Consider the following 26,572-nt stretch of genomic DNA (forward strand, 5'->3'; position numbering starts at 1 on the left):
GTCTAGCCCATCTCACTCAGTCCTCATCAGCTGGACCCCAGCAGCAAGCTAACCTACCAGTCGGAGCATCTGACCCCTGGTGGTCAGTGCTTGTCAGTGCTTACCCCTAAGCTTTCTTTTATTTTTTTATTTTTTTTCAATTTTTTTATTAAAGTATTATATGTGTACATATCTTACCATTGCCCCCCCACCCCACTCCCATATATGCCCTCACCCCCCAGAGTTTTGTGTCCATTGGTTATGCTTATATGCATGCATACAAGTCCTTTGATTGATCTCTTATCTTCCCCACCTCTCCCTAACCTTCCTGCTTGGTATAGTGGTGAGCATAGCTGCCTTCCCTAAGCTTTCTTTTAGAAGTCACATAATGTTAAGCTTTATCCTTAGGTCTATGATTCATTTTGACTTGAGACCTTTGTCAAAATCAGTTGTCCATAAGTCAATTTCTAGATTCTGTTCCATTGATCTACATGTCTATCTTTGATGCACTGGCTTTATAATAAGTGCTGAAATAAGGTAGTATAAGTTCTCTGAAGTTGTTATTCTTTTTCAAAATTATTTTGGGAAAACGAAGTCCTTTGCATTTCCGTATAAAGTTTAAAAACAGATTGTCAATTTCTACAAAATCTGCTGAGAGTTTGATTGGGACTGCATAGAATTTATAGATGTATTTGAGGATAATTTACAACTTAACAACATTGGGTCTTTTGATCCATGAATACGGTACACCTCTCCATTAATCTAAGTCTTTTATTTCTCTCAGCAGTGTTTTCATTTTCAGTATACAGGTGTTGCACGTTTGTCAAATACATCCCTAATTATTTCATATTTTTATGATATTGGAAATGTGTTTTTTAAATTCCATTTCCAACTGTTTGGACCTTCTTATTTGTTCTTGTAGCTTTTTTATAGAGTCTTTGTAGATGATCATGTAATCTGCAAATAGGGACAATTTTTATTTATTCTTAGCCATTCTATATACCTTTTTTTTTAACTTTGTCTTGCCTTATTGCACTTGCCAAAATATCCAGTAAAATATTGGGTAGAGTAGGTGAAAGGAGTTTTTATTTATATATATATGTTCTTATCAGCTTGAAGAAGTTTCTATCTATTCTTAGTTTGCTGAAAGTTTTTTATCATGAATGATGTTGGTGTAGTTTTCAAAAGTTTTTTCTGAATCCTATTGAGATGATCTTATGGTTTATTTGTTTTTACTCTGTTGTATGGCAAATGACTTGATTTTTTTCAATTTACTTTATGAAGGCATAACTGACATAATAAGAGTTACCCTTTTTAGTATATAGTTCTGCAAGTTTTTATAACACATACAATCATATAGCCACCACCACAATCAACCTATAGAATAGTTCTATTATCCCCCTAATTTCTCCTCTATCCCTTTATAGTAAACTCCTCCCACATCACTGGCCCTTGGCAAACATGGATTTGTATTCGGTCATTATTGTTTTCCTTTACCATCAGTGTCATATAAATAGAAACACAATATGGCTTTCTTCACTTAGTATAATGTATTTTTAATTCATCCATGTTGTTACCTGCACCAGTTGTCTGGGCCCTTTTTTTACTTAATGGCATTCTATTAAATGGATGTCCCACAGTTTATTCACCTTTTAAAGGATATCTTGCGTTTTCTTCTAGTTTTTGGTGATTATGAATAAAACTGCTATAAAAACATTCACATGCAGGTTTCTGTATAAACATAGATAATCAATTCATTTGAGTAAATATACCTAGGAGTGGGATTACTGGGTCACATGGTAAGTGTATGTTTCAATGTATAAGGAACTGCCAAATTGTTTATCTAGTTTTTCATTGCTGGTAAATAGACATACAATTTTTATATTAACTTTTCTCTTGTGACTTTATTAGTCTAGTAGCTATTTTGTAGGTTCTTTGTGATTTTCTTTGTAGACAATCATACCACCTGTAAATCTGGTCTTATTTCTTCCTCTCTAATATATGTGTCTTTTATATCATTTTCTTTTCTTTATGAAGTTATTCATAATATTCCCTTTTTATCTTTCTAATGTCTGTAAAAGCTATACTAATATCATCTATCTCATTCATGTTATTGATATTTTGTGTCTTTTTTATCCTGATCAGTTTAGCTAGAGGTTTGTCAAAGAACCAGTTCATTCTTACAAATAGTTAAAATGGTAAATTTCATGTTATGTATATTTTACCACAATAAAAAATATCCCCAAAACCCCAGCTCATTAATTTCTGATCTGATCTTTTTTATTTCCGTATTTCCTCTTTGGATTTCATTGGCTCATATATTTTTAGTTTCTCTTTTTTTTCAATTTTAATTTATATTTATTTTTTAAGGTTTTATCTTTTTTTAAATTTCTTTATTGATTAAGGTATTACATATGTGTCCTCATCCTCACATTACCCCCCCCAAACTCCCCCCACTCATGCACTCACCCCCCTGTTGTCTGTATTCATTGGTTAGGCTTGTATGCATGCATACAAGTCCTTTGGTTGATCCCTCCCCCTTACCCGCACCCTCCCCTATCTTCCCTCTGAGGATTGACAGTCTGATCAATACTTCTCTGTCTCTGTATTTATCTTTTTGTTCATCAGGTTATAATGTTCTTTATTTTCCATAAATGAGTGAGATCATGTGGTATTTTTCTTTCATTGCCTGGCTTATTTCACTTAACATAATGCTCTCCAGATCCATCCATGCTGCTGCAAATGGTAAGAATTCCTTCTTTTTTATAGCAGCATAGTATTCCATTCTGTAGATGTACCACAAGTTTTCTAATCCACTCATCTGCTGAGGGGCATTTAGGCTGTTTCCAAATCTTACCTATGGTGAATTGTGCTGCTATGAATAGAGGGGTGCATATATCCTTTCTGATTGGTGTTCCTAGCTTCTTGGGATATATTCCTAGAAGTGGGATTACTGTGTCAAATGGGAGTTCCATTTTTAATTTTTTGAGGAAACTCCATACTGTTCTCCGCAGTGGCTGCACCAGCCTGCATTCCCACCAGCAGTGCAAAAGAGTTCCTTTTTCTCCACATCCTCGCCAACACTTGTCGTTTGTTGATTTGTTGATGATAGCCATTCTGACAGGTGTGAGATGGTACCACATTGTCGTTCTGATTTGCATCTCTTGGATAATTAATGACTTTGAGCATGTTTTCATATGTTTCTTGGCCTGCCTTCTGTCTTCATTTGAAAAGTTTCTGTTTAGGTCTGTTGTCCATTTTTTTTTATTGGATTGTTTATCTTCCTTTTGTTAAGTTGTAAGAGTTCCCTGTAAATGTTGGAGATTAAACCCCTATCTGTGATAACATTGGCAAATATGTTCTCCCATGCAGTGGGCTTTCTTGTTGTTTTTTTGATGGTTTCCTTTGCTGTGCAAAAGCTTTTTATTTTGATGTAGTCCCATTTGTTTATTTTCTCTTTAGTTTCCATTGCCCTAGAAGTAGTATCAGTGAGGAAATTGCTTCAGCATATGTCTGAGATTTTGCTGCCTGTGGATTCCTCTAGTATTTTTATGGTTTCCCATTTTATGTTTAAGTCCTTTGTCCATTTTGAGTTTATTTTTGTGTATGGTGTAAATTGGTGGTCTAGTTTCATTTTTTTGCATGTATCTGTCCAATTTTCCCAACACCATTTATTGAAGAGACTGTCTTGACTCCATTGTATGTTCATAACTCCTTTGTTGAATATTAATTGGGCATAGTGGTTTGGGTCGATTTCTGGGTTCTCTATTCTATTCCATTCATCTATATGTCTGTTCTTGTGCCAGTACCAGGCTGTTTTGAGAACAGTGGCGTTGTACTACAGCTTGATATCTGGTATTGAGATCCCACCTACTTTGTTCTTCTTTCTCAGGATTGCTGTAGCTATTCGGGGTCATTTTTATTCCAGATGAATTTTTGGAAAGTTCATTCTAGGTCTGTGAAATATGTCGTTGATATTTTAATGGGGATTGCATTGAATCTATAGATTGCTTTGGGTACTATGGACATTCTGATGATGAAGATTCTACCAATCCATGAACACGGTAATTCTTCCATCTGTTTATGTCTTCATCTCTATTTTTTCAGTGTGCTGTAGTTTTTTGCATATAGGTCTTTTACCTCCTTAGCTAAGTTTATTCCTCGGTATCTTAATTTTTTTGGTGCAATGGTAAATTGGATTGCTTTTTTAGTCTCTCTTTCTGTAAATTCACTATTGGTGTATAGAAATGCCATAGATTTCTTAGTGTTAATTTTCTATCCTGCTACATTTCTGAATTCATTTATTAAGTCTAATGATTTTTTGATGGAGTCTTTAGGGTTTTCTATGTACAGTATCATGTCATCTGCGAATAAGGACAGTTTTACTTCTGCTTTTCCAATTTGGATGCCTTTTATTTCTTCTTGTCTGATAGCAATGGCTAGTACTTCCAGTACTATGTCGAACAGAAGTGGTGAAAGCGGGCATCCCTGTCTTTCCTGTTTTTAGGGGAAATGGTTTTAGTTTTTGTCCATTGAGTGTGATGTTGGCTGTGGGTTTGTCATATATGGCTTTCATTATGTTGAGGTATGATCATTCTATTCCCACCTTGCTGAGAGTTTTTATCAAGAAAGGGTGTTGGATTTTGTCAAATGCTTTTTCTGCATCAATTGGTATAACTATGTGATTTTCATCCTTCAATTTGTTTATGTGATGTATCACGTTTATTATTGATTTGCGGATATTGTACCATGCTTGCATCCCCAGGATAAATCCTGGTTGGTCATGGTGTATGATCTTTCTGATGTACTGCTAGATCCAATTTGCTAGAATCTTTTTGAGGATTTTGGCATCTATGTTCATGAGGGATATGGGCCTATAATTCTCTTTCATTGTGTTGTCTTTATCTGGTTTTGGTATTAGGGTGATGCTGGCTTCATAGAATGAGCTTGAAAGTATTCCTTCCTCTTGAATTTTTTTTGAATAGTCTGAGGAGGATAGGTTTTAGTTCTTCCTTGAATGTTTGGTATAACTCCCCTGTGAAACCGTCTGGGCTTTTATTTGCTGGAAGCTTTTTGATGACTGAAGCTTCAATTTCTTCCATAGTTATCAGCCTATTGAGATTTTTAGAATCTTCCTGATTGAGTTTTGGAAGGTTGTATTTTTCTAGGAATGTGTCCATTTCCTCCAGGTTATCCAGTTTGTTGGAATAGAGTTGTTCATTGTATTTTTTAACAATCCTTTGTATTTCTGTGAGGTCTGTTGTTATTTTGCCTCTTTCATTTCTGATTTTGTTTATTTGGGTCCTCTCTCTTTGCTTCTTGGTGAGCCTGGCTAGAGGTTCATCAACCTTGTTTATCCTTTCAAAGAACCAGCTCTTGGTTTTGTTGATCTTTTGTATTGTGTTTTGTTTTGTCTCTATGTCATTTATTTCTGCTCTGATCTTTATTATCTCCTTACTCCTGCTCACTCTGGGCTTTTCTTGTTGCTCTCTTTCTAATTCTTTGAGTTGTAGAGTTAGATGATTTACTACCATTTTTTCTTGTTTTTTGAGGTAGTCCTGAAGAGGTATAACCTTCCCTCTCAGGACTGCTTTCATCATATCACATAGATTTTGGATTGTTGTGTTTTCATTTTCATTAGTTTCCAGGATGTTTTTAATTTCTTCTTTGATCTCATTGGTAACCCAATCAATATTAAATAGCATGCTATTCAGCTTCCAAGTGTTTTAGTTTTTTGGATTGTTTTTATTGTAGTTTATTTCTAATATTATGCCATTATGGTCTGAGAAGATGCTTGGTATGATATCAATCTTCTTGAATTTGGGGAGACTTTGCTTGTGACCCAATATGTGGTCTATTTTTGAAAATGTCCCATGTGCACTTGAGAAGAATTTATATTCTGCAGCTTTGGGGTGAAATGTTCTGAAGAGGTCAATTAAGTCCATCTGATCTATTGAGTCATTTAGGATTGTTGTTTCTTTGCTGATTTTTTGTCTAGAGGATTTATCCACTGATGTCAGTGGTGTGTTAAAGTCCCCTACTATGATTGTATTGTTGTTGATCTCTCCCTTGATATCTTCCAGGAGTTTTTTTTATGTATTTGGGTGCTCCGGCATTGGGTGCATATATGTTTATCAGGGTTATATCCTCTTGTTGTATCGATCCCTTTAGCATTATGAAGTGGCCTTCCTTATCTCTTGTTATGGCCTTCACTTTGAGGTCTATTTTGTCAGATGTAAGTATTGCTACCCCAGCTTTTTTTTTTATTTCCATTTGCCTGAAAAATATTTTTCCATCCCTTCACTTTCAGTCTATTTTTTAAATTACAGTTGACATTCATAATTATATTAGTTTTAGGTGTACAGCAGAGTAGTTAGACATTTCTATAACTTACAAAGTGATCCCTGCTAAGTCTAGTACACACCTGGCACCATACATAGTTATTACATTATTATTGACTATACTAGCATTCCCGTTGCAGGAAAAATCCTGCAATAGGATTTCCTGCTGCACTCTACCCCGCCTCCGTTCCTCCCTTGTCGCCCACCCCGCCTTCTCCTCCAGCCCGCCTGCTTTTCCCTTCGCCCCCAGCCCCGCCTCCGCTCCTCCCTTGTCGCCCGCCCCGCCTTCTCTGCCAGCCCGCCTGCTTTTCCCTTCTCCCCCGGCCCCGCCTCCCCTCCTCCCTTGTCACCCGCCCCGCCTTCTCCTCCAGCCCGCCTGCTTTTCCCTTCGCCTCCGGCCCCGCCTCCGCTCCTCCCTTGTCGCCCGCCCCGCCTTCTCTGCCAGCCTGCCTGCTTTTCCCTTCTCCCCCGGCCCCACCTCTGCTCCGCCCTTGTCACCCGCCCTGCCTTCTCCACCAGCCCGCCTGCTTTTCCCTTCGCCCCCGGCCCTGACTTCGCTCCTCCCTTCTCCTCCCCCACCCCCCACCCCCGGCTTGCTTGCTTCTTTGAAGCTTTACTCCCTTCTGCAGCTCTTGGCTTCTTTCGACGCTGTCTTGATATGCAAATTAGCCACCATCTTTGTTGGGGTAATTTGCATAGTTGTCCTGATTGGTTGGTGGGCGTGGCTTAGGTGTAGCGAAGGTGCGGTCAATTTGCATATTTGTCTATTCTTAGATTAGATTCCCTGTGCTGTACTTTACATCCCCAAGACTATTCTGTAACTACAAATCTGTACTTCTCTTTGCCTTCACCTTTTACCCAGTTCCCCACCACCACAGGCAAGCTGACATCATTGACTTGAATTCTTCCTTCTTTTCTAATATAAACATTTAGTGCTATAAATTTTCCTTTAAGTGCTCTTTTTAAAAATTTTATCTTTATTGTTAAAAGTTTTACAGATGTCCCCTTTCTCCTCCCCCCCATTGACCCCCTCTTACCCCTCCTAGATCCTCCCCAAGCCTTCACCACACTATTAGTGTCTGTTTCCATAGGTTATGCATATAAGTTATCTGGTTAATCTCTTCCTGCCCACCCCACACACCCCCCCCGCCCCACTTCCCTCTAAGAATTCTCAGTCTGTTGCATGCTTCCATGTCTCTGGCTCTATTTTTTTTTGACAGTTTATTTTGTTCATTAGAGTTCACATATACTAGTAAGTGAAATCATTTGATATTTGTCTTTTTCTGACTAGCTTATTTCGCTTAGCATAATACTCTCCAGGTCCCTCCATGTTGTCTCGAGGGGCAATATTTCCCTCTTTTTTATAGCTGCATAGTATTCCATTGTGTAAATGTACCACAGCTTTTTATCCATTCATCTACTGATGGGCACTTGGGCTGTTTCCAGATCTTGCCTATTGTAAATAATGCTGCTATGAACATAAGGGTGCAAGTACTCTTAACGACATCCCACAATTTTTTATAGTTATGTTTTCATGTTCATTCAATTCAGAATACATTCTAATTGCCCTATTGATTCCTTATTTGACACATGGGTTATTTAGAAATGTGTTATTTAGTTTCCAAATATTGGGGAATTTTTCCCAATATCTTTCTGTTGTGATTTCTAATTTAATTCCTTTGTGGTTAGAGAACATACTTTGTATGACTTGAATCCTTTGAATTTACTGAGACTTATTATGGCCTAAAATATGGTTAGTCTTTGCTAATGTTCTGGATGTACTTGAGAAGAATGTGTATAGTGCTGTTATTGGATAGTATTCTGTAAATGTCAGTCATGTCTATGTGATTGGTTGTGCTATTTATTTTACTGTGTTCTTACTGGTTTTGTGCCTACTTGCTCTATCAGTTATTGAGAAATTGGTATTGAGATCTCCAACTAAAATTTTGTTTTTTTCTTTTTCTCCTTGTAGTTCTATCTGGTTTGCTTCATGTATTTTGAAGCTGTTATTAGAGGAACAAACACTTAGGATTAATTGATCCCTTCATTATTATAAAATAATCTTTTCTATTCCTGGTAATATTTGCTCTGAAATCTACTTTTTGTGCTAATAACACAAAAAGCTTTCTTTCAACTTATGTTAGCATGGCATATTTTGTTATCCTTTTTTGTTGCTGTTGTTTTGTTACAACAGTAGCTTTTATAATTACCCATCTATTGATCTCTATTGAGATCCTTATTTCTCCCTATGGTGTGTTTTTTAATCTTTATTGTTCAGATTATTACAGATATTCCTCTTTCCCTCCCCCCATAGCTCGCCTCCACCCAGTTCCCACCCTATCCCATGCCATCACCCCCCCCCCATGTCCTCGTCCATAGGTGTAAGATTTTTTCCAATGATTGGGACTGCATAGAATTTAGAGATATATTTGAGGATAATTTACAATGATCCCTTCATCATTAAGTGATGCTTTCCTTTGTCTCTTATTATATCCTTTGTTTTAACGTATGTTTTGTCTGATGTAAGTTTTACTACACAAGCTTTTCTTCATTTCCATTTGCATGATATTTCTTTTCTCATCCATTTACTTTTTAAAAAATCTTTATTGTTGAGATTATTATTATTACAGATGTTCCTCTTTTTTCACTCATAGCTCCCCTCCACCCAGTTTCCACCCCACCCCAGGCCCTTGCCACCCTATTGTCTGTGTCCATAGGTACTGCAAACATGCATATAAGATTTTTGTCCAGTCTCTTCCCGCAACCCCATACCCTCTTCGTCCCAAGAATTGTCAGTCCGCTCCCTTTCCATGCCCCTGATTCTATTACATTCACCAATTTATTCTGTTCATCAGATTTTTTATTCATTTGAATTTTAAATTCACTTGTTGATAGATATGTATTTGTTGTCCATAATTTTTTATCTTTACCTTTTTCTTCTTCTTCCTCTTCTTAAAGAATACCCTTCAGCATTTCATATAATACTGTTTTGGTGGTGATGAACTCCTTTAGCTTTTTCTTGTCTGTGAAGCTCTTTATCTGACATTCAATTCTAAATGATAAGCTTTGCTGGGTAGAGTAATCTTGGTTGTAGGTTCTTGCTATTCATCACTTTGAATATTTCTTGCCACTCCCTTCTGGCCTGCATAGTTTCTGTTAGAGATCCTCTAACAGTCGTATGGGTACTCCCTTGTAAGTAACTAACTGTTTTTTTCTTGCTGCTTTTAAGATTCTCTCTTTGTCTTTTGCCCTTGGCATTTTAATTATGATGTGTCTTGGTGTGGTCCTCGTTGGATTCCTCTTGTTTGGGGTTCTCTGCGCTTCCTGGACTTGTAAGTTTATTTCTTTCACCAGGTAGGGGAAGTTTTCAGTCATTATTTCTTCAAATATGTTTTCAATATCTTGCTCTCTCTCTCTTCTTCTGGCACCCCCATAATTCAGATGTTGGTACACTTGAAGTTGTCCCAGAGGCTCCTTACACTATCTTCATATTTTTTTATTCTTTTTTCTTTTTGCTCTTCTGGTTGGGTGTCTTTTGCTTCCTCGTATTTCAAATCTTTTATTTGATTCTTGGGATCCTCTAGTCTACTGTTGAAGCTCTGTATATTCTTTATTTCAGTCAGTGTAAGCTTAATTTCTGAATGGTCCTTTTCCATCTTTTTGGCATTTTCATTAAGATCCTTGAAGGTCTCACTAAGTTCCTCAGAGGTCTCACTAAGTTCCTCGGAGGTTTTTAGAAGATTCTTAAGTAACCTTATAACTGTGGTTTTGAACTCTATATTCAGTAGTTTGCTTTCCTCCATTTCTTTCATTCATGACATGTTTCTTTGTCTCCACATTTTGGCTGCTTCCCTGTGTTGATAGAGTATCCTTGTGTGCTAGGTGTCCTATAGGGCCCAGTGGCTCAGCCTCCCCAATCACCTGAGGTGGACACTCTTGGTGCACCCCTTTGTGGGCTGTGTGCACAGTCTTGCAGTTAAGCCTTGATTGCTGTTGATATCACTGGGAGGAATTGACCTCTAAGCCAATTGGCTGTGAGGACCAGCTGTGTCTACAATGGAAGGACTGCTGTGCAGGAGACACCCTTATGGGGCAGGGCTTGCTTCAGTTGGGCTTTGGTGCTCACTGAGTCTGCCCCTTGAATGTGGCACTTATGGATGTGAAGAGTTGTAATCCAGTATGGTCTCACACTGACCACTGGGTACACTGGCTCTTGGATCTCCAAGGAGGTGCAAAGTCAGCCACTGGCTGAGGCCACCCATCAGGAGCTACAGAGAGATCTTCAGATTCCTCCTCTTTTTTTTTTAATTACTTTATTGATTAAGGTATCACATATTTGTCCTCAACCCCCTCCCCCCGTTCCCTTCCCAATCCCCCCCCCACGCAAGCCCCCCTCCCCCTGTTGTCTGTGATCATTGGTTAGGCTCATATGCAAGCACACAAGTCCTTTGGTTGATCTATCTCCCTTGTCCCCACCCTCCCCTACTTTCCCTCTGAGGTCTGACAGTCTGATCAATGCTGTTCTTGTTCTTCAGTCTATGTTGTTCATCTTTTCCCCTAGATGAGTGAGCTCATGTGATACTAGGAATACACTTATAGGAACTGAAAATGAGACAAGCAATAAAGGTTATGCTGAGAGGCAAATGAATCAGTCTGTAGTGAGTTTCTTTCTGGGCCAACAGTTCTTTTGAGTCCCGGTTTCTATGTCCAACAGTTGTTAATGTGTTCATAACAGCAATGATATTTCAGTTCTGGATGGTGGACAAATGGTGGTATTGCAGGTCTGACCCTCTCTGGTTTGGTCCTGGGCAATCTGCAGTGACGCATATCTGCTGACTGCTAGTATGGCTAGGCATCGTCAGCGTCTTCCATCTCTGGACTGTTTCTCTTCTGACTTCATGGCTGGAGCACTCCTGTCAATTCCTCTCTGTTGCAGGAATCCACATGTCTCGGAGTTGTTTTCTGAAAATATACAAACATATTCTCGACCAAAAGTTAATAAAGGAATATTTTCTATGAATTTGATTTGCGATCCTTTTTCATTTTTTTGCCCAAATGATTTTCCTTTGGCTTGTTTTGACACCATGTATGTTTTACCTGGGTGTCTTGCCGTTAGCATTACAAATGAAAGTTAATTTTCTAAAGTAAAAATTTTCTAGATGTAATTTATTTGCAGGATATTTTTCCTTACATGATATTCTTCTACTATCCCCCCTTTTTTGGTTTAAATATTGGGAGGCTTTTGGAAATTTTATGCTGTAATCTTGATAGCTTTTAAATTTTATTTTTTGCACTAAAATGTGACTGCTTTAGGTTCATTATATGTTATGCAATTTTACCATGAGATGAACTACCAATAAAAATTTTAGTTAACACTTTAGTAACAGCTTTTTTGTCCAGTACAATTGATTTTTCTAGAGTATTTGCTTATTTTGATTGGCCAATTTAAATTAGTCTGAAAACTTGACTACTATCTTACTGTCAAATTTAATATTCTAACAACCATCTTGTTTTACCCTGTAATTATTAGTGGAGAGGATTATTCGCCTTCTTGAGTAGGCCCTGAGCATTCCTGGTGCTAGGCTGGATTTAGATATCCTAGACCCCAGTTCCCCGGATCATGGGTGCAAGACATCTCCATCAAGTCTTGTTGCGGTGAGAGGGCATCTGCTGTCGGCCAAGTCTCTGTTGCCTGGTTCCCGATTTGAGCTGGGCATCTGAAGCTGAGCAGCCATGGGGGCAGGAGATCTCCTTCAGCAGGGGTGAGGGTTCAGGCCCCTGCAAACTTGGGGGGGGGTGAAGGTCTGTGCCCCACCTCTGTTGACCCCCAAGTTCTCTCCTGATGGCCCCTGTGCGACTGTGCCTGTCTTAGGTTGTTCCTTCCCTGAGGAATCTTACCCGTCTCTGGCTAACCAGCCATCCTCCGGGGCCAAGCAGGGTGATGTGAGGTTTAGTTCTGTCTCCTTGGTCGCCTATGCCCCCATGGCCTCCGCGCCCAGCACCTGTCTTGGGATCCCCTCGCCTGCTGGCAGGGTCCCAGCACTGATCACATATCTTGTGGAACCCAGGTTTCTTCTCCAAGGAGGCCCAGCTCACCCCACTGGGCGAGAGACACATCCATGGTACCAGCCATCATGAGGTTTCACCCTTGGCATGAACAGAAGCTCAGGCAACAGCTGTGGACAATTGGATTGTGAGAAGCAGGTCCCTCTTGGCTAAAAGGGCAAGAGGGGCCAATTTAGAATGCTCAGGTGCCTTCGCAGGGGGCCCTCTACATAGTGGAAGGGATTAAACCCTTTCATGTCCTTTTTAAATTGCTGCCAGACATTCAAAGAATTAGTTTGTAAGTTTGTTTGGGGTAATTATATAATATGCTGTTGTAATTCTAAAATATCTAGAGATGTGTTACGTTTGTCTCCAAGCACCAAACAGATGATTCCCCCTCCCCCCCCCCATGGGTGTGAGGAATTATTATATGTAATGGGGGTGATCCAAGTCTGGGAAAATTTTTAATGACAGTGTAGAATAATATCATGTAAGGATATTCTTTGTTCTAGTCCATGGCATTACCCTTTCAAACTGGCTGTCTATTTCTTTTTGTATAGACAAGGTCTTGGTTACATTTTCTGCACTTCTACCACGGGCAAGTAGTGATAGTAGTGACACCCTTTCTTTGGTGTCCACACAAGCCAGAAACCTCTCTTTAATTTTACACACAAAGGGGCATTGTTTTGATTTTGTGTCATATAAAAGGGAAGCTGAGTGGAGACCCCTGTGTATATATACTTTCTTGCCCCCCCCCCCCATGGACCTCCTGGATAACCAAGGTGTTTGGTATTATTGGTGACTATGTTAGTCAGGGGATCAGCCTATATGAGTGGTCTTACCCATGGAGAGTCAGGAGCATAAGTCCAAAATACTTACCCTCTTGTCCCGAGTAAAATTACCTTACATCTGATGATTGCTAGCATGGCTGGAAAGGCGTTCTCGTGCATTCTTGGGTTTCTGGTTACCTCACAACTTCTTCCCTGAGGTTTGACATTCTGATTGATGTTTCTCTGTTTCTGGATCTATTTTTTCCCCCATCAGTTTATGTTGTTCCTTATATTCCACAAATGAGTGAGATCATGTGATATTTATCTTTCTCTGCCTGGCTTATTTCACTGAGCATTATGTTCTCCATCTCCATCCATATTGTTGCAAATGGTAAGAGCTCCTTCTTTTTTACCGCAGCATAGTACTCCATTGTGTAGATGTACCACAGTTTTTTAATCCATTCATCTGCTGATGGGCACTTAGGCTGTTTCCAAATCTTAGCTATGGTGAATTGTGCTGCTATGAACATACGGGTGCATATATCCTTTCTGATTGATGTTTCCAGTTTCTTAGGATATATTCCTAGAAGAGGGATCACTGGGTCAAATGGGAGTTCTATTTTTAGTTTTTTAAGGAAACTCCATACTGTTCTCCACAGTGGCTGCACCAGTCTGCATTCCCACCAGCAGTGCACTAGGGTTCCTTTTTCGCCACATCCTCGCCAGCACTTGTCATTTGTTGACTTGTTGATAATGGCCATTCTGACAGGTGTGAGATGGTACCGCATTGTTGTTTTGATTTGCATCTCTCTGATGATTAGTGATTTAGAGCAGGTTTTCATATGTCTCTTGGCCTTCCTTCTGTCTTCTTTCGAAAAGTTTCTATTTAGATCAGTTGCCCATTTTTTGATTGGGTTGTTTATCTTCTTTTTGTTAAGCTGCATGAGTTCCCTGTAAATGTTGGAGATTAAACCCTTATCGTTGACATCATTGGCAAATGTGTTCTCCCATGCAGTGGGCTTTCTTGTTGTTTTATTGATGGTTTCTGTTGCTGTGCAAAAGCTTTTTATTTTGATGTAATCCCATTTGTTTATTTTCTCTTTAGCTTCCATTGCCCTAGGAGCAGTATCAGTGAAGAATTTCTTTTGGCATATGTCAGAGATTTTTCTGCCTGTAGATTCCTCTAGTATTTTTATGGTTTCCTGTCTTATGTTTAAGTCCTTGATCCATTTTGAGTTTATTTTTGTGTATGGTGTAAGTTGGTGGTCTAGTTTCATTTTTTTGCATGTATCTGTCCAATTTTCCCAACACCATTTATTGAAGAGACTGTCTTGACTCCATTGTATGTTCATGCCTCCTTTATCAAATATTAATTGAGCATAGCAATTTGGATCGATTTCTGGGTTCTCTATTCTATTCCATTGGTCTATATGTCTGTTCTTGTGCCAATACCAGGCAGTTTTGAGAACAGTGGCTTTGTAATACAGCTTGAAATCTGGTATTGAGATCCCTCCTACTTTATTCTTCTTTCTCAGGATTGCTGTGGCTATTCGGGGTCTTTTTTTATTCCAGATGAATTTTTGAAAAGTTCGTTCTAGGTCTGTGAAGTATGCCATTGGAATTTTAATGGGAAGTGCATTGAAAGTATAGATTGCTTTGGGTAGTATGGACATTTTAATGATGTTGATTCTACCAATCCATGAACATGGTATGTTCCTCCATCTGTTTATGTCTTCCTCTATCTGTTTTTTCAGTGTTGTATAGTTTTCCGTGTATAAGTCTTTTACCTCCTTAGTTAAGTTTATTCCTAGGTATCTTAATTTTTTTGGTGTGATGGTAAATGGGATTGCTTTTTTAGTCTCTCTTTCTGTAAGATCATTATTGGTGTATATAATTGCCATAGATTTCTTAGCGTTTATTTTGTATCCTGCTACTCTGCCAAATTCATTTATTAAGTCTAATAATTTTTTGATGGAGTTTTTAGGGTTTTCTATGTACAGTATCATGTCATCTGCAAATAAGGACAGTTTTACTTCTTCTTTTCCAATTTGGATGCCTTTTATTTCTTCTTCTTGTCTGATTGCAATGGCTAGTATTTCCAACACTATGTTGAATAGGAGTGGTGAGAGTGGGCATCCCTGTCTTGTTCCTGTTCTTAGGGGAAATGGTTTTAGTTTTTGCCCATTGAGTATGATGTTGGCTGTGGGTTTGTCATATATGGTTTTTATTATGTTGAGGTATGATCCTTCTATTCCCATCTTGCTGAGAGTTTTTATCAAGAAAGGGTGTTGGATTTTGTCAAATGCTTTTTCTGCATCAATTGATATGACTATATGGTTTTTATCTCTCAATTTGTTTATGTGATGTATGACGTTTATTGATTTGCGAATATTGTGCCATCCTTTCATCCCAGGGATAAACCCTACTTGGTCATGGTGTATGAGGTTTCTGATGTACTGCTGGATTCGATTTGCTAGAATTTTGTTGAGGATTTTGGCATCTATGTTCATGAGGGATATTGGCCTGTAATTCTCTTTCATTGTGTTATCTTTATCTGGTTTTGGTATTAGGGTGATGCTGGCTTCATAGAAGGAGCTTGGGAGTGTCCCTTCTTCTTGAATTTTCTGGAATAGTCTGAGGAGGATAGGTTTTAGCTCTTCCTTGAATGTTTTGTAAAACTCCCCTGTGAACCCGTCTGGCCCTGGACTTTTGTTTGCTGGAAGTTTTTTGATGACTGCTTCAATTTCTTCCATAGTTATCAACCTATTGAGATTTTTAGTCTCTTCCTGAGTAAGTTTTGGAAGGTTGTGTTTTTCTAGGAATGTGTCCATTTCCTCCAGGTTGTCTATTTTGTTGGAATAGAGTTGTTCATAGTATTTTTTGACAATCCTTTGTATTTCTTTGGGGTCTGTTGTTATTTCACCTCTTTCATTTCTGATTTTGTTTATTTGGGTCCTCTCTCTTTGCTTCTTGGTGAGCCTGGCGAGAGGTTCACCAATCTTGTTTATCCTTTCAAAGAACCAGCTCTTGGTTTTGTTGATCATGTGTATTTTTTTTTGGTCTCTATGTCATTCATTTCTGCTCTGATCTTTATTATTTCCTTTCTTCTGCTCACTGTGGGCTTTTCTTGTTGCTCCCTTTCTAATTCTTTGAGTTGTTGAGTTAGATGATCTATTAGCATTTTTTCTTGTTTTTTGAGATAGGCCTGTAGAGCTATACACTTCCCTCTCAGGACTGCTTTCATTGTGTCCCATAGGATTTGCAATGTTGTGTTTTCATTGTCATTCATTTCCAGGATGTTTTTTTTTTTAATTTCTTTATTGATTAAGGTGTCACATATTTGTCCTCATCCCCCCATTCCCATCGCCCCCCCTCCCCACGCATGCCCCAACCCCCTGTTGAACTTAACCGTTGGATAGGCTCATATGCATGCACACAAGTCCTTTGGTTGAATTCTACCCCTCCCCCCACCCTCCCCTATCCTCCCTCTGAGGCCCGATAGTCCGATCGATGCCTCCTTGCTTCTGGTTCTGTTCTTGTTCCTCAGTCTATGTTGTTCATCATTTCCCCTAGATGAGCAAGATCATATGTCACTAGATATATACTTATGAGAACTGAATGTGAGACGAGCAATAATAGTTATGCTGACAGGCAGATGGATCAGTCTGTAGTGAGTTTCTTTCTGGACCAACAGTTCTTTTGAGACCCAATTTCAATGTCCACCAGTTCCTTATGTGTACATGTCAGCACTGACCCCTCAGCTCTGGATGGTGGACAAATGGTGGTAACGGAGGTCCGACTCCCTCTGGTTTGGTCTCGGCCGGACCCAGGGGCACGGCTTCACCCGGACTAAGGGGCACGTGGCCTCACCCGGATCTAGGGACACGTGGTCTCACCCGGACCCAGGGATGCCTGGCCTCTCCCAGACCCAGGGGCATGTGTCCTCACCCGGGCCTAGGCGCACGAGGCCTCACCCGGATCCAGGGACACACGGTCTCACCCGGACCCAGGGACGCCTGGCCTCCCCCAGACCCAGGGGTACGCGGCCCCACCCGGGCCTAGGTGCACGAGGCCCCACCCGGATCCAGGGACACATGGTCTCGCCCGGACCCAGGGGTGCGTGGCCTCTCCCAGGCCCAGGGGCACGTGGCCTCACCTGGACCTAGGTGCATGAGGCCTCCCCCTGATCCAGGGACACATGGTCTCACCTGGACCCAGGGGCGCTTGGCCTCTCCCAGACCCAGGGGCGCTTGGCCTCACCCGGGCACGGGACCCAGCGTCATCCGGGTCCAGGGGCACTTGGCCTCACCCGGACCCGGAATCCGGCCTCACCTGGACCCAGGGGCACGCGGCCCCTCCCAGACCCAGGGACGCGAGGCCCCATCCATACCCGGAGGCACGCGACCACTCCCGAGCCCAGAGACGCGCAACCCCGCCCGCACCCGGGTCCCAGCGGGGCCCCCGTCCTCCCGATCCCAATTCCCGCCGGTCAACCCCCCCCCAGCAACCCCCCCGGCCATCCTGCCAGAGCTCCAGGACGGCCGCCGCAGAACTCGTCGGGCGGCTGCTCGGCGAAGCTCCGGTGCGCCCGGTGCGTGGCGGCGGGCCGGTCCGGCGTCGCCGCGCCGGCCCCTGGGTCCGCAGCGGCGGCCGGTCGCCGAGCATGTGCACCCAGCCGCCCCCGGGGCACCGAGATTCCTGAAGGACTCGGAGGCCAGCAAGCGCGGAGTCCCCCACCCCACGTCTCACAGGGGCCTGTCTGTCCTTGCTCGGCAGCCAGTGGAGCCGCCCCCTCAGCCGGAGACCGCCGGGGGGACCGCGTCGAGCACGCTCCAGGTCGTCACTGCGTCGCCCGAGCCGCAGTTCCCAAAGTGTGGTCCTTGGGTCATCTGCATCAGCATCATCCCGCATACCCCTCTTTTATTCTAGCTGCAGAGCATCCACTCAGCCAGCCCTACGGTGGTCTTGGGTGGTGTCTGCTCCGCTCTCCCGTCGCAGCCTCAAAGTTGTTGTGGCAGGCAACATCGAGGCCTCCGCCCTATGCCTCCATCCCAGTCCTCCGTTGTATAGTTAAGTCTTGATTGTTGCTGGTGCCACTGGGAGGGCTCTCTTTGTCTATAAAGGAAGAGTTGCTGTGCAGGAGACACTCCTATGGGCCGGGTCTTGGTGCAGCAAGGCTTTGGCGCTCACTGAATCTGCCTGTTGGATGTGTCCCTTATGCGCGTGGTTTAAGTCTGGTGTCATTTCCCACAGACCACCAGATGCCCTCGTTTCTGGGTCCCCAATGGGGCGTATATCAGCCACTGCCTTAGGCACTCAGCAGGGATTACAGCAAAAACTGTAGTTTCCTCCTCCTGTCTGAGTGGCCCTGGAGCAGTCCAACTAGAACAGCAGTTCATCTGGTCCGCTGCCAGAGGGCAGGCCACCCACATGCATAAGCCCTTGCTTGGAGCGTAGGTGCGCCTGCAAGACTTGCGAGGCGGGTCTTCAAAACGTGCGGGGCGGGTACCAGGGCGGGGCGGGTCTCAGGGCGGGGCGGGTCCCAGGGTGGGGCGGGGTCTCAGGGCGCCAACAGGCCATGGCGCGGCGAGCCGAAATATTTCCAGGATGTTTTTAATTTCTTCTTTGATCTCATTGATAACCCAGTCATTGTTTAGTAGCATGCTATTCAGTTTCCAAGTGTTTGAGTTTTTAGGAATGTTTTTATTGTAGTTTATTTCTAATATTATGCCATTATGGTCTGAGAAAATGCTTGATATGATTTCAATCTTTTTGAATTTGGGGAGACTTTGCTTGTTACCCAAAATGTGGTCTATTTTTGAGAATGTCCCATGTGCACTTGAGAAGAACGTATATTCCATGGCTTTGGGGTGAAATACTCTGAAGATGTCAATTAGGTCCATCTGATCTAGTGTGTCATTTAGAATTGCTGTTCCTTTGCTGATTTTTTGTCCAGAGGATTTATCCATTGATGTCAGTGGTGTATTAAAGTCCCCTACTATGATTGTATTGATGTCGATCTCTCCCTTGATATCTTCCAGGAGATTTTTTATGTATTTGGGCGCTCCTGCATTAGGTGCATAAATGTTTACCAGAGTTATATCTTCTTGCTGGATTGCTCCCTTTAGTATTATGTAGTGGCCTTCCTTATCTCTTATTATGGCCTTTACTTTGAGGTCTATTTTATCTGGTATAAGTATCGCAACCCCGGCTTTTTTTCTCATTTCCATTTGCCTGAAAAATGTTTTTCCATCCCTTCACTCTCAGTCTGTGTGAATCTTTTGCTCTAAGGTGGGTCTCTTGTAGACAGCAAATATATGGGTCATGTTTTCTTATCCATTCAGCTACCCTATGTCTTTTGATTGGTGCATTTAATCCATTTACGTTTAATGTTATTATTGATAAGTACCTGTTTGTTGACATATTTTTCCTTAGTGTTTATGTTTCTTCTTGACTTTCTCTATCTTCTTTTTACAGCAGCCCCTTGAGCATTTCTTTCATTGCCGGCTTGGTAGTGATGAACTCTTTTAGCCCTTTTTTGTCTGTGAAGCTTCTGATTCCACCTTCAATTTTGAACGATAGCCTTGCTGGATATAGTATTCTTGGGTTCAGTCCCTTGTTTTGCATCACTTTGTATATTTCAGTCCATTCCTTTCTGGCCTGGTGTGTTTCTGTTGAGAAATCAGTTGATATTCTGATAGGAGATCCCTTGTAGGTAACTTTCTGTCTCTCTCTTGCAGCCTTTAAGATTCTTGCTTTGTCGTTGGTGTTCGTCAATTTAATTATGATGTGTCTTGATGTCGGTCTTTTGGGGTTCAACTTGTTTGGGACTCTGAATGCTTCTTGGACTTGGATAGTTTTTTTCTTGTCAATATCAGGGAAATTTTCTGTCATTATTTCTTCCAACAAGTTTTCTAGTCCTTGCTTCTCTTCCTCTCCTTCTTTTATCCCCATTATTCGAATATTGTTTCGTTTTTTGTCGTCCCAAAGCTCCCTTAGGCTCTCCTCTTGCTTTTTAAGTCTTCTTTCCAGTTGCTGCTGAGTTTGTGTGTTTTTTCCTACCTTGTCCTCTAATTCGCTGATGCGGTCCTCAGCCTCTTCTACTCTACTCTTTAAGCCTTCCATTGTGTTCTTTATTGCAGCTATGTCGTTCTTCATCTCCTCTTGGTTTCTTTTCATGTTGGTGATGTTTTCATTCAGCTCGTTATAGTTCTCATTGAGTTGTGTGTATTTGTCATCCATCCGTTTAAACATCCTTATAACGAATACTCTGAATTCTTTTTCTGTTAAGCTGCTAGCCTCAAGTTCATTTAACTCCCTTTCTGGTGATTCTTCCTGTTCCTTCCTTTGAGAATTTCCTTTCTGTCTCCCCATGTTTTCCTGTAATGTTTTGATTGTAGTTTCAATTGCTTTGCTACCCAGGTTCTTTTGGTGATGGTGCTACTGATGTAATCTCTCAGTTCTCCTGGGCTTGGTAATCTAGTGTAGTTCCCTACTTGAACTATTTGGGTTCTCTTGATGTAGGCCTGCGAGTTTGAGAGGCACAACTGCAGTGTTTAGAGGTCAGCAGTCGTGGAGGGTAGTATTCCAATTTTTCTGTCTTGCACCCTAAATTGAAATTACGCTTGCCCAGTGGGGACTCACAGTGGCTCCAAGGAACCGTCTGTTGGGGTGATGTGGTTCGGGGGGCCTGCACTCTGGAAAGGCGTGACTGTGTTGCCCAGAGTTCTGTAGTTGTGGGGTGGGCAGACTCAGTTTTTAATGCTGTACCTGTGGTGGATAGGTGCTTACTCCCAGTGGCAGCTCAGAGGAGCACCCTCGGTAAGTTTGCCAGCGAGGCACACTGAAGCACTCTGAGGAGCTCTCAGATTCCTCCTCTTTGTATGGGATTTGGAAGTGCCCAGATGAAGCCCAGCTATGAAGCAAGGCAGGCTTCTGCTGCCGGGCCTTGGACCTTCTTTAGGAAGCTTGGGTCTCTCTGACCCAGCTGCAGTTTGACAGGTTTTAAGCTAGAAAGGACAGGCCATTCATATGCAAAAGCTGCTGTGCACAGATTGGGTGGGGTTGTGCATTCTGCCCCGATGCCAGATAGCACAGTTTTTCCCCGTATGAGTCTGGGTCCCCAGAGTCTCACCCGGAACTGGAGTTCAGAGCAAGTGGGAGCTTGTATCCCACTCCCAATTGAAAAAAAAATAGCAGTGCACCCGGTTGCCAGCCCGTTCCATGCGCACCTCCTCACCTCCACACCTCCTACCCGTCTCAATGCACTTTTTTCTTTCCTTCTAGTTGTAGAACTTCCACTTAGCCAGCTTTCCCGTGGTTCTGGATGATAGTTGTTTTGTCTCTTAGTTGTAGTTTTGATGTGGTTGTGAGAGGCAGCAAGTACAGGTATTTACTGTAATCCTTTTAATTTTAACCTATTTGTGCCTTCGTATTTTTTTTATTAAAAATTTTAATGTTGACATAATTGCAAGTTGTCCTCCTTTCCCCCATCCCCTTTGCCCACCTCGATCCACCCCAGCCTCCCTCTCTTTTGGCCTTCACCAAACTATTGTCTGTGTCCATGGGGTATTGCATATATGTTCTTTAAGCTAATCTCTTCACCTTCTTTATCTAGTCAACCCACTCCCCTCCCCTTGGGTACTGGCCAGTCTGTTTCATGTATCCACACTCTGGTTCCATTTTGTTCATCAGTTTATTTTCTTCATTATATTCCACATATTAGTGAGATTATATGGTATTTGTCTTTCTCTGACTGGCTTATTTTGCTTAGCACGAATAATACTCCCCAGGTCCATCCATGCTGTCACAAAGGGTAAAAGTTATGCCTTCACTTTTAAAGTGTGATTTATGTAGGCAGCATGTAGTTGGGTCTAGCTTTTTTAATCCAATCTTACAATTGGTAGTTTTGAATCTTTCATCTTGCTATTTGTTTTCTATTTTTCCCACCTGTTCTTCATTCACTTTTTCCTAGTTTTCTGGCTTCTTTTTGGATCAATTGAGTGTTTTTATAATTCCATATTATCTCCTTTTGTTTCACATATTTTGGTGCTTTATTAGAGGATTAAGTTCTCTTGAATAATTGACTCCTCTACCATTATGAAATCATCTTTTTTAATCCTTGGTAATTCTTTGATATGAATTCTACATTACCTGATATTAATATATCCGCTCCAGCTTTCTTTTGATTACTCTTATTGTGGTATGTCATCTGATGTGAAAGTGTTCTCAGGGATGGTCCTTTTTTTAAAACTGAATTTAGTTAATTTTGTTTGCTTAATATATTTTATCTTTAAAGATTAAGAATGAATATCTATTTACTAAATAGAACAGGCAGTCAAAATATACTTTAATTCTATATCATGACTAGATAAGGAGAAAATGGAGAAGATAAGACAGAGTACAGAGAAATATAGAATATCTGAAGATTTTCTGCAGAAAGTCTCTTTATTGTGACCTTTTAGGATATTGCTGTAAAGGCTCTTGGAGACCTATTCGAACTTTTGGTGAGTGTAGGTACAAATGGAAATCTCACTTCTAGTTACTTGAGCTCTGGTCTGAGGAAAATTAAGTCTGGAGCTGAATTGAGCCCTTGGGCCAGAGAACCCGCATCCCTAACCCAACATCACTTGATTACTCTTCTAGAGTTGGCTTGGAAATGAAATTGAGGTTATGGTTAGTACTGAGGAAGCCAAACGCCATCTGAATGACCTTCTTGAAGATAGAAAGATCCTGGCTCAGGATCTGGCTCAACTCAAAGAACAAAAGCAATCTGGGGAGAATCTACCTTCTAAATTCCGGGTAAGTGCCATTATGGAAATATTTGACCAATTATCAGACTCTTGTACTCCCCAGATACACTCACTGCTTTGGACGGTTACTTTCCTTTGAGTACTTCACCCTCATTCTCACTATTCTTCCTTACAGAGGCGCACATTCTCAGTTGCTGAACTTCATGGCCAAGTTTCTGAGTCAGAGGATTCCATTACAAAGCAGATTGAAAGCCTAGAGACTGAAATAGAACTCAGGTAATGGGACTGTCTGTAAGGCATTATAAAAATGTATGCCTGGAATCAAAATAGAACATGCTAGTCCAGTGATTCAAAAGTTTTGTGATGGTGGAGAAACAAGAGAAAGTAGCAATTTTTTTTTTAAATATATACGTCACTAGACAAGTTAGATACATTTTCTCATTCAGTCCTTCCCTATGAGGTATACCTTATGAGTTATGTATGATTCTTCTTACTTTAGAGATCTGAAGTTCACAGATCTTAATATATTTGCTATAGATTATATATAGCTGGGATTCGGAACTTGGGCTGTCTAACTCCAAAGCCCATGATCTTTAAGCTGCACCACAATTTTTGATGCAGTAATATCTCTGAAATGTGGAACTGACTAAAAACAAAACTTTAGAGGAACCCAAGAAATGATATCAGAAGAGTAACAACAGCCTGACATGGCTCAGTGGTTGAGCGTCAACCTATGAACCAGGAGGTCACAGTTCAATGCCCGGGTTGCAGGCTCGATCCCTAGTGGGGGGCGTGCAGGAGGCAGCTGATCAATGATGTTTCTTTCTCATCGTTGGTGTTTCTATCTCTGTCTCCCTCTCCCTTCCTCTCTCTGAAATCAATAAAAATATTTTTTTAAATTAGAAGAGCAACAACATAGAAGGAGAACTTTAGAGATCAACAGCAAAGTAGATAGAACAAAGTGATTATGAGCATTAAATGAGATTAGTAAGTAAAGTACATAACAGTACAGTAGTTGGCATAGTAGAAGTGCTCAGTGAACGTTCTCTTTCTTTTTTAAAAATATATTTCTATAAGAATCAGAATGTAGACATTATAAATTTCTTAAGATAATAGAATTTTATTGCCCAGAAGAGCTTGGAGGTCATTTAATTTGTTTTTAGCAATACACACTAGCTGTTTATCTTTGGATACATCTATAAGTCATTCAGCATTTGAGTTTCTGCTTTGTGCTGCCCTAGGTGCAATTGGTATATATAGAAAAAATAGATGGCATCACCCTTACTCTCAAGTGGAAATAGTATAATGTGAAAGAATCATTTGTTGAAATTTCAGAAATATTATAAGCCATTGATAGCTTACAATTGGTTATGGTGAGGGGATTTACACAACAGAAACTAACAAAAGCTACAAATCAGGTCTGGTTTTTTAAGTGCTGGATGTTAAACATTTACCCGCATACCACTGGGCATAAGTAAATGATTACTTAAATGTAGGGCAAGTGCTGAGTAGAGGGCAATCAGACAGAGGTGAGTTTAATCAAGAAAATTTTTCTAAAATTTATGAGGCATAAACTAAATTTTGAAATAGCCAAGGGTCATAAATTGTCAGAGACAACAGGAAAGGGCATATGATGGACAACAACTCTGAAGTGTTCTGGCCCACCTCTTCTAAGAAGCCTACCCTGACCCTTCATCCCTCACTAATCTCCCTCTTTTCCTCTTCTCTAACCTCCTTCAGAACTTACAGTACTCAATCATGTGATACAGATGACACATGTTATCTTTATATTTATTAGCTGTTTTATGTTTATTAGTCTTGTCAATCTAGAAATATTGTAAGCCGTTGAAGGAAAGGACTACATATTAGACCAGGTTGTCAAAGTGTGGTCTGAAAACTCCTGGGGGTCTCTGAGACCCTTTCAGGGAGTCTGATCAAAACTATTTTCATAATAACATTAAGATGTTATTTGCCATAATAGTGCAAAAGCAACAGTGGACCAAACTGGTGACAGCTTGGCTTGAACAAAAGCAGTGGTACCAATCTGTAGCAGTGGTCACTGAATACATCGCCACCACACACTCACAGATTTAAAAAGCGAGTCTCACTTAAGAGTGACTTTGAGAGAGCAGTAAAAAGTGTTCATTTCATGAAATCTGCACCCTTGAGTTCAGCGCTTTTTGGTACGTGTGACGGAGTGGGAAGAACACAGCGCATGTGCAGCGTGCAGGTGTGTGGTAGTGTCTCCAGGAAAGGCGCTTGGCGCTGGGAGGGTGAACAGCAGGCCTCTGTGCATGGAACTTCATTTCTACTTGAAGAATGACTGACAGACCGACTATGGTTATTCAGACTTGGGTACGTGGCAGACATTTCTCAGAAATGAACTGAGTGAGCCTGTCACTTCAAGGAAAACAGCTGACAGTGTTTGTCGCCAAAAATTTGAATTTTCAAGAGACAGTCAGAATTTTGGAAAATGTATATCTGCTACTGTGAGCTTGACAGTTTTTCATTACTTTTCTGATGAGACCAATAGGGATATTAACAAATGTGATTTTTCTATACTGTATAAAGAAATGTGTTAATATTTGGAGACGCTACATGCCTCAGTGTTGTACAAATGGCATGTTATAGAATCACGTATGGGTAAAAGACCCATTCAGATTTCAAGATAGACCAATGAATTTTAATGTAAGAGAGTATGAAATGTTTATTAATAATTGTTTCAGATTCCACTTTGTTTTGTTTTGTTTTCTTCAGATTCTACTTTTCAGCTAACTTTTAAGAAGCTACCACTTGTAGGGTTTTGGTGTATTCTCAAAGAAGAATAGCCACAATTATCTGAAAAGGCTATTAAAATGCTCCTCCCTTGTCCACCTACATATCCATGTGAGGCCAGATTGTCTTCATTTACGTCAACAAAGACTGAATGCAGAGGGAGATGTGTGAATCTAGGTGTCATCTACCAAGCCAGATATTATAGAGCTTTGTAAAAGTGAAAAATAATCCCAGTATTCTCACTAAATTATTTTTTGTTTTAAAAAAATGTTTTTTTTTCATAAAATGTTAGTGAGTGTTTATTTTTAAATGAATTAATAAATATTTAATATTTATCAGTTTTACTTTCTAATGCTGTAGGTATAATGTGTATATGAATGGAATTTCTTAGGTCCTCGGTGCTTTTTTTTTTTTTTTTTAACATTCCCAATAGGCTGAACGCTACCAATATAGCAGAAAGAAAACCTATTGGGAAAATGTTTTGTGGTCATGTCCCTCAATACTTTTTAAGAGTGTAGAGAAGTCCTGAGACCTAAATTTGAGAACTGCCATGTTAGGTTATCTTGGTACCCATTATTTTGGTACCCATCTTCGTTGTGTGTGTGTGTGTGTGTGTGTGTGTGTGTGTGTGTGTGTGTGATTAATTTTACAGAGAGGAAGGGAGAGGGATAGAAAGATAGAAATATTGATGAGAGAGAAACATCGATCAGCTGCCTCCTGCACAACCCCTACTGGGGATCGAGCCTGCAGCCAAGGCATATGCCCTTGACCAGAATCAAACCTGGGACCTTCAGTCCGTGGGCCAATGCTCTATATACTGAGCCAAACTGATTAGGGTCCCATCTTCTTTATAGTACCTTACATAGCACTGCATGCTGTGCACATGCTGTTGTGCTCCCTCTCACTGGTC

At 40.9% G+C, this 26,572-nt stretch overlaps 1 protein-coding gene across 1 annotated transcript in view; it reads left to right on the top strand.

Annotated features, from left to right (window-relative positions):
• Nucleotides 1-26,572, top strand: part of KIF4A (kinesin family member 4A) — a 204,012-nt gene that overhangs the window by 160,223 nt on the left and 17,217 nt on the right. Inside the window, exons 20-21 of the mRNA XM_008155964.3 lie at nt 22,781-22,936; nt 23,063-23,163. Coding sequence (XP_008154186.2) covers nt 22,781-22,936; nt 23,063-23,163 — 257 coding nt within the window. The remainder of the gene's footprint in view (nt 1-22,780; nt 22,937-23,062; nt 23,164-26,572) is intronic.

The sequence above is a fragment of the Eptesicus fuscus genome, chromosome 1, assembly GCF_027574615.1.
Source record: "Eptesicus fuscus isolate TK198812 chromosome 1, DD_ASM_mEF_20220401, whole genome shotgun sequence".
In the NCBI taxonomy this organism is placed as follows: domain Eukaryota; kingdom Metazoa; phylum Chordata; class Mammalia; order Chiroptera; family Vespertilionidae; genus Eptesicus; species Eptesicus fuscus.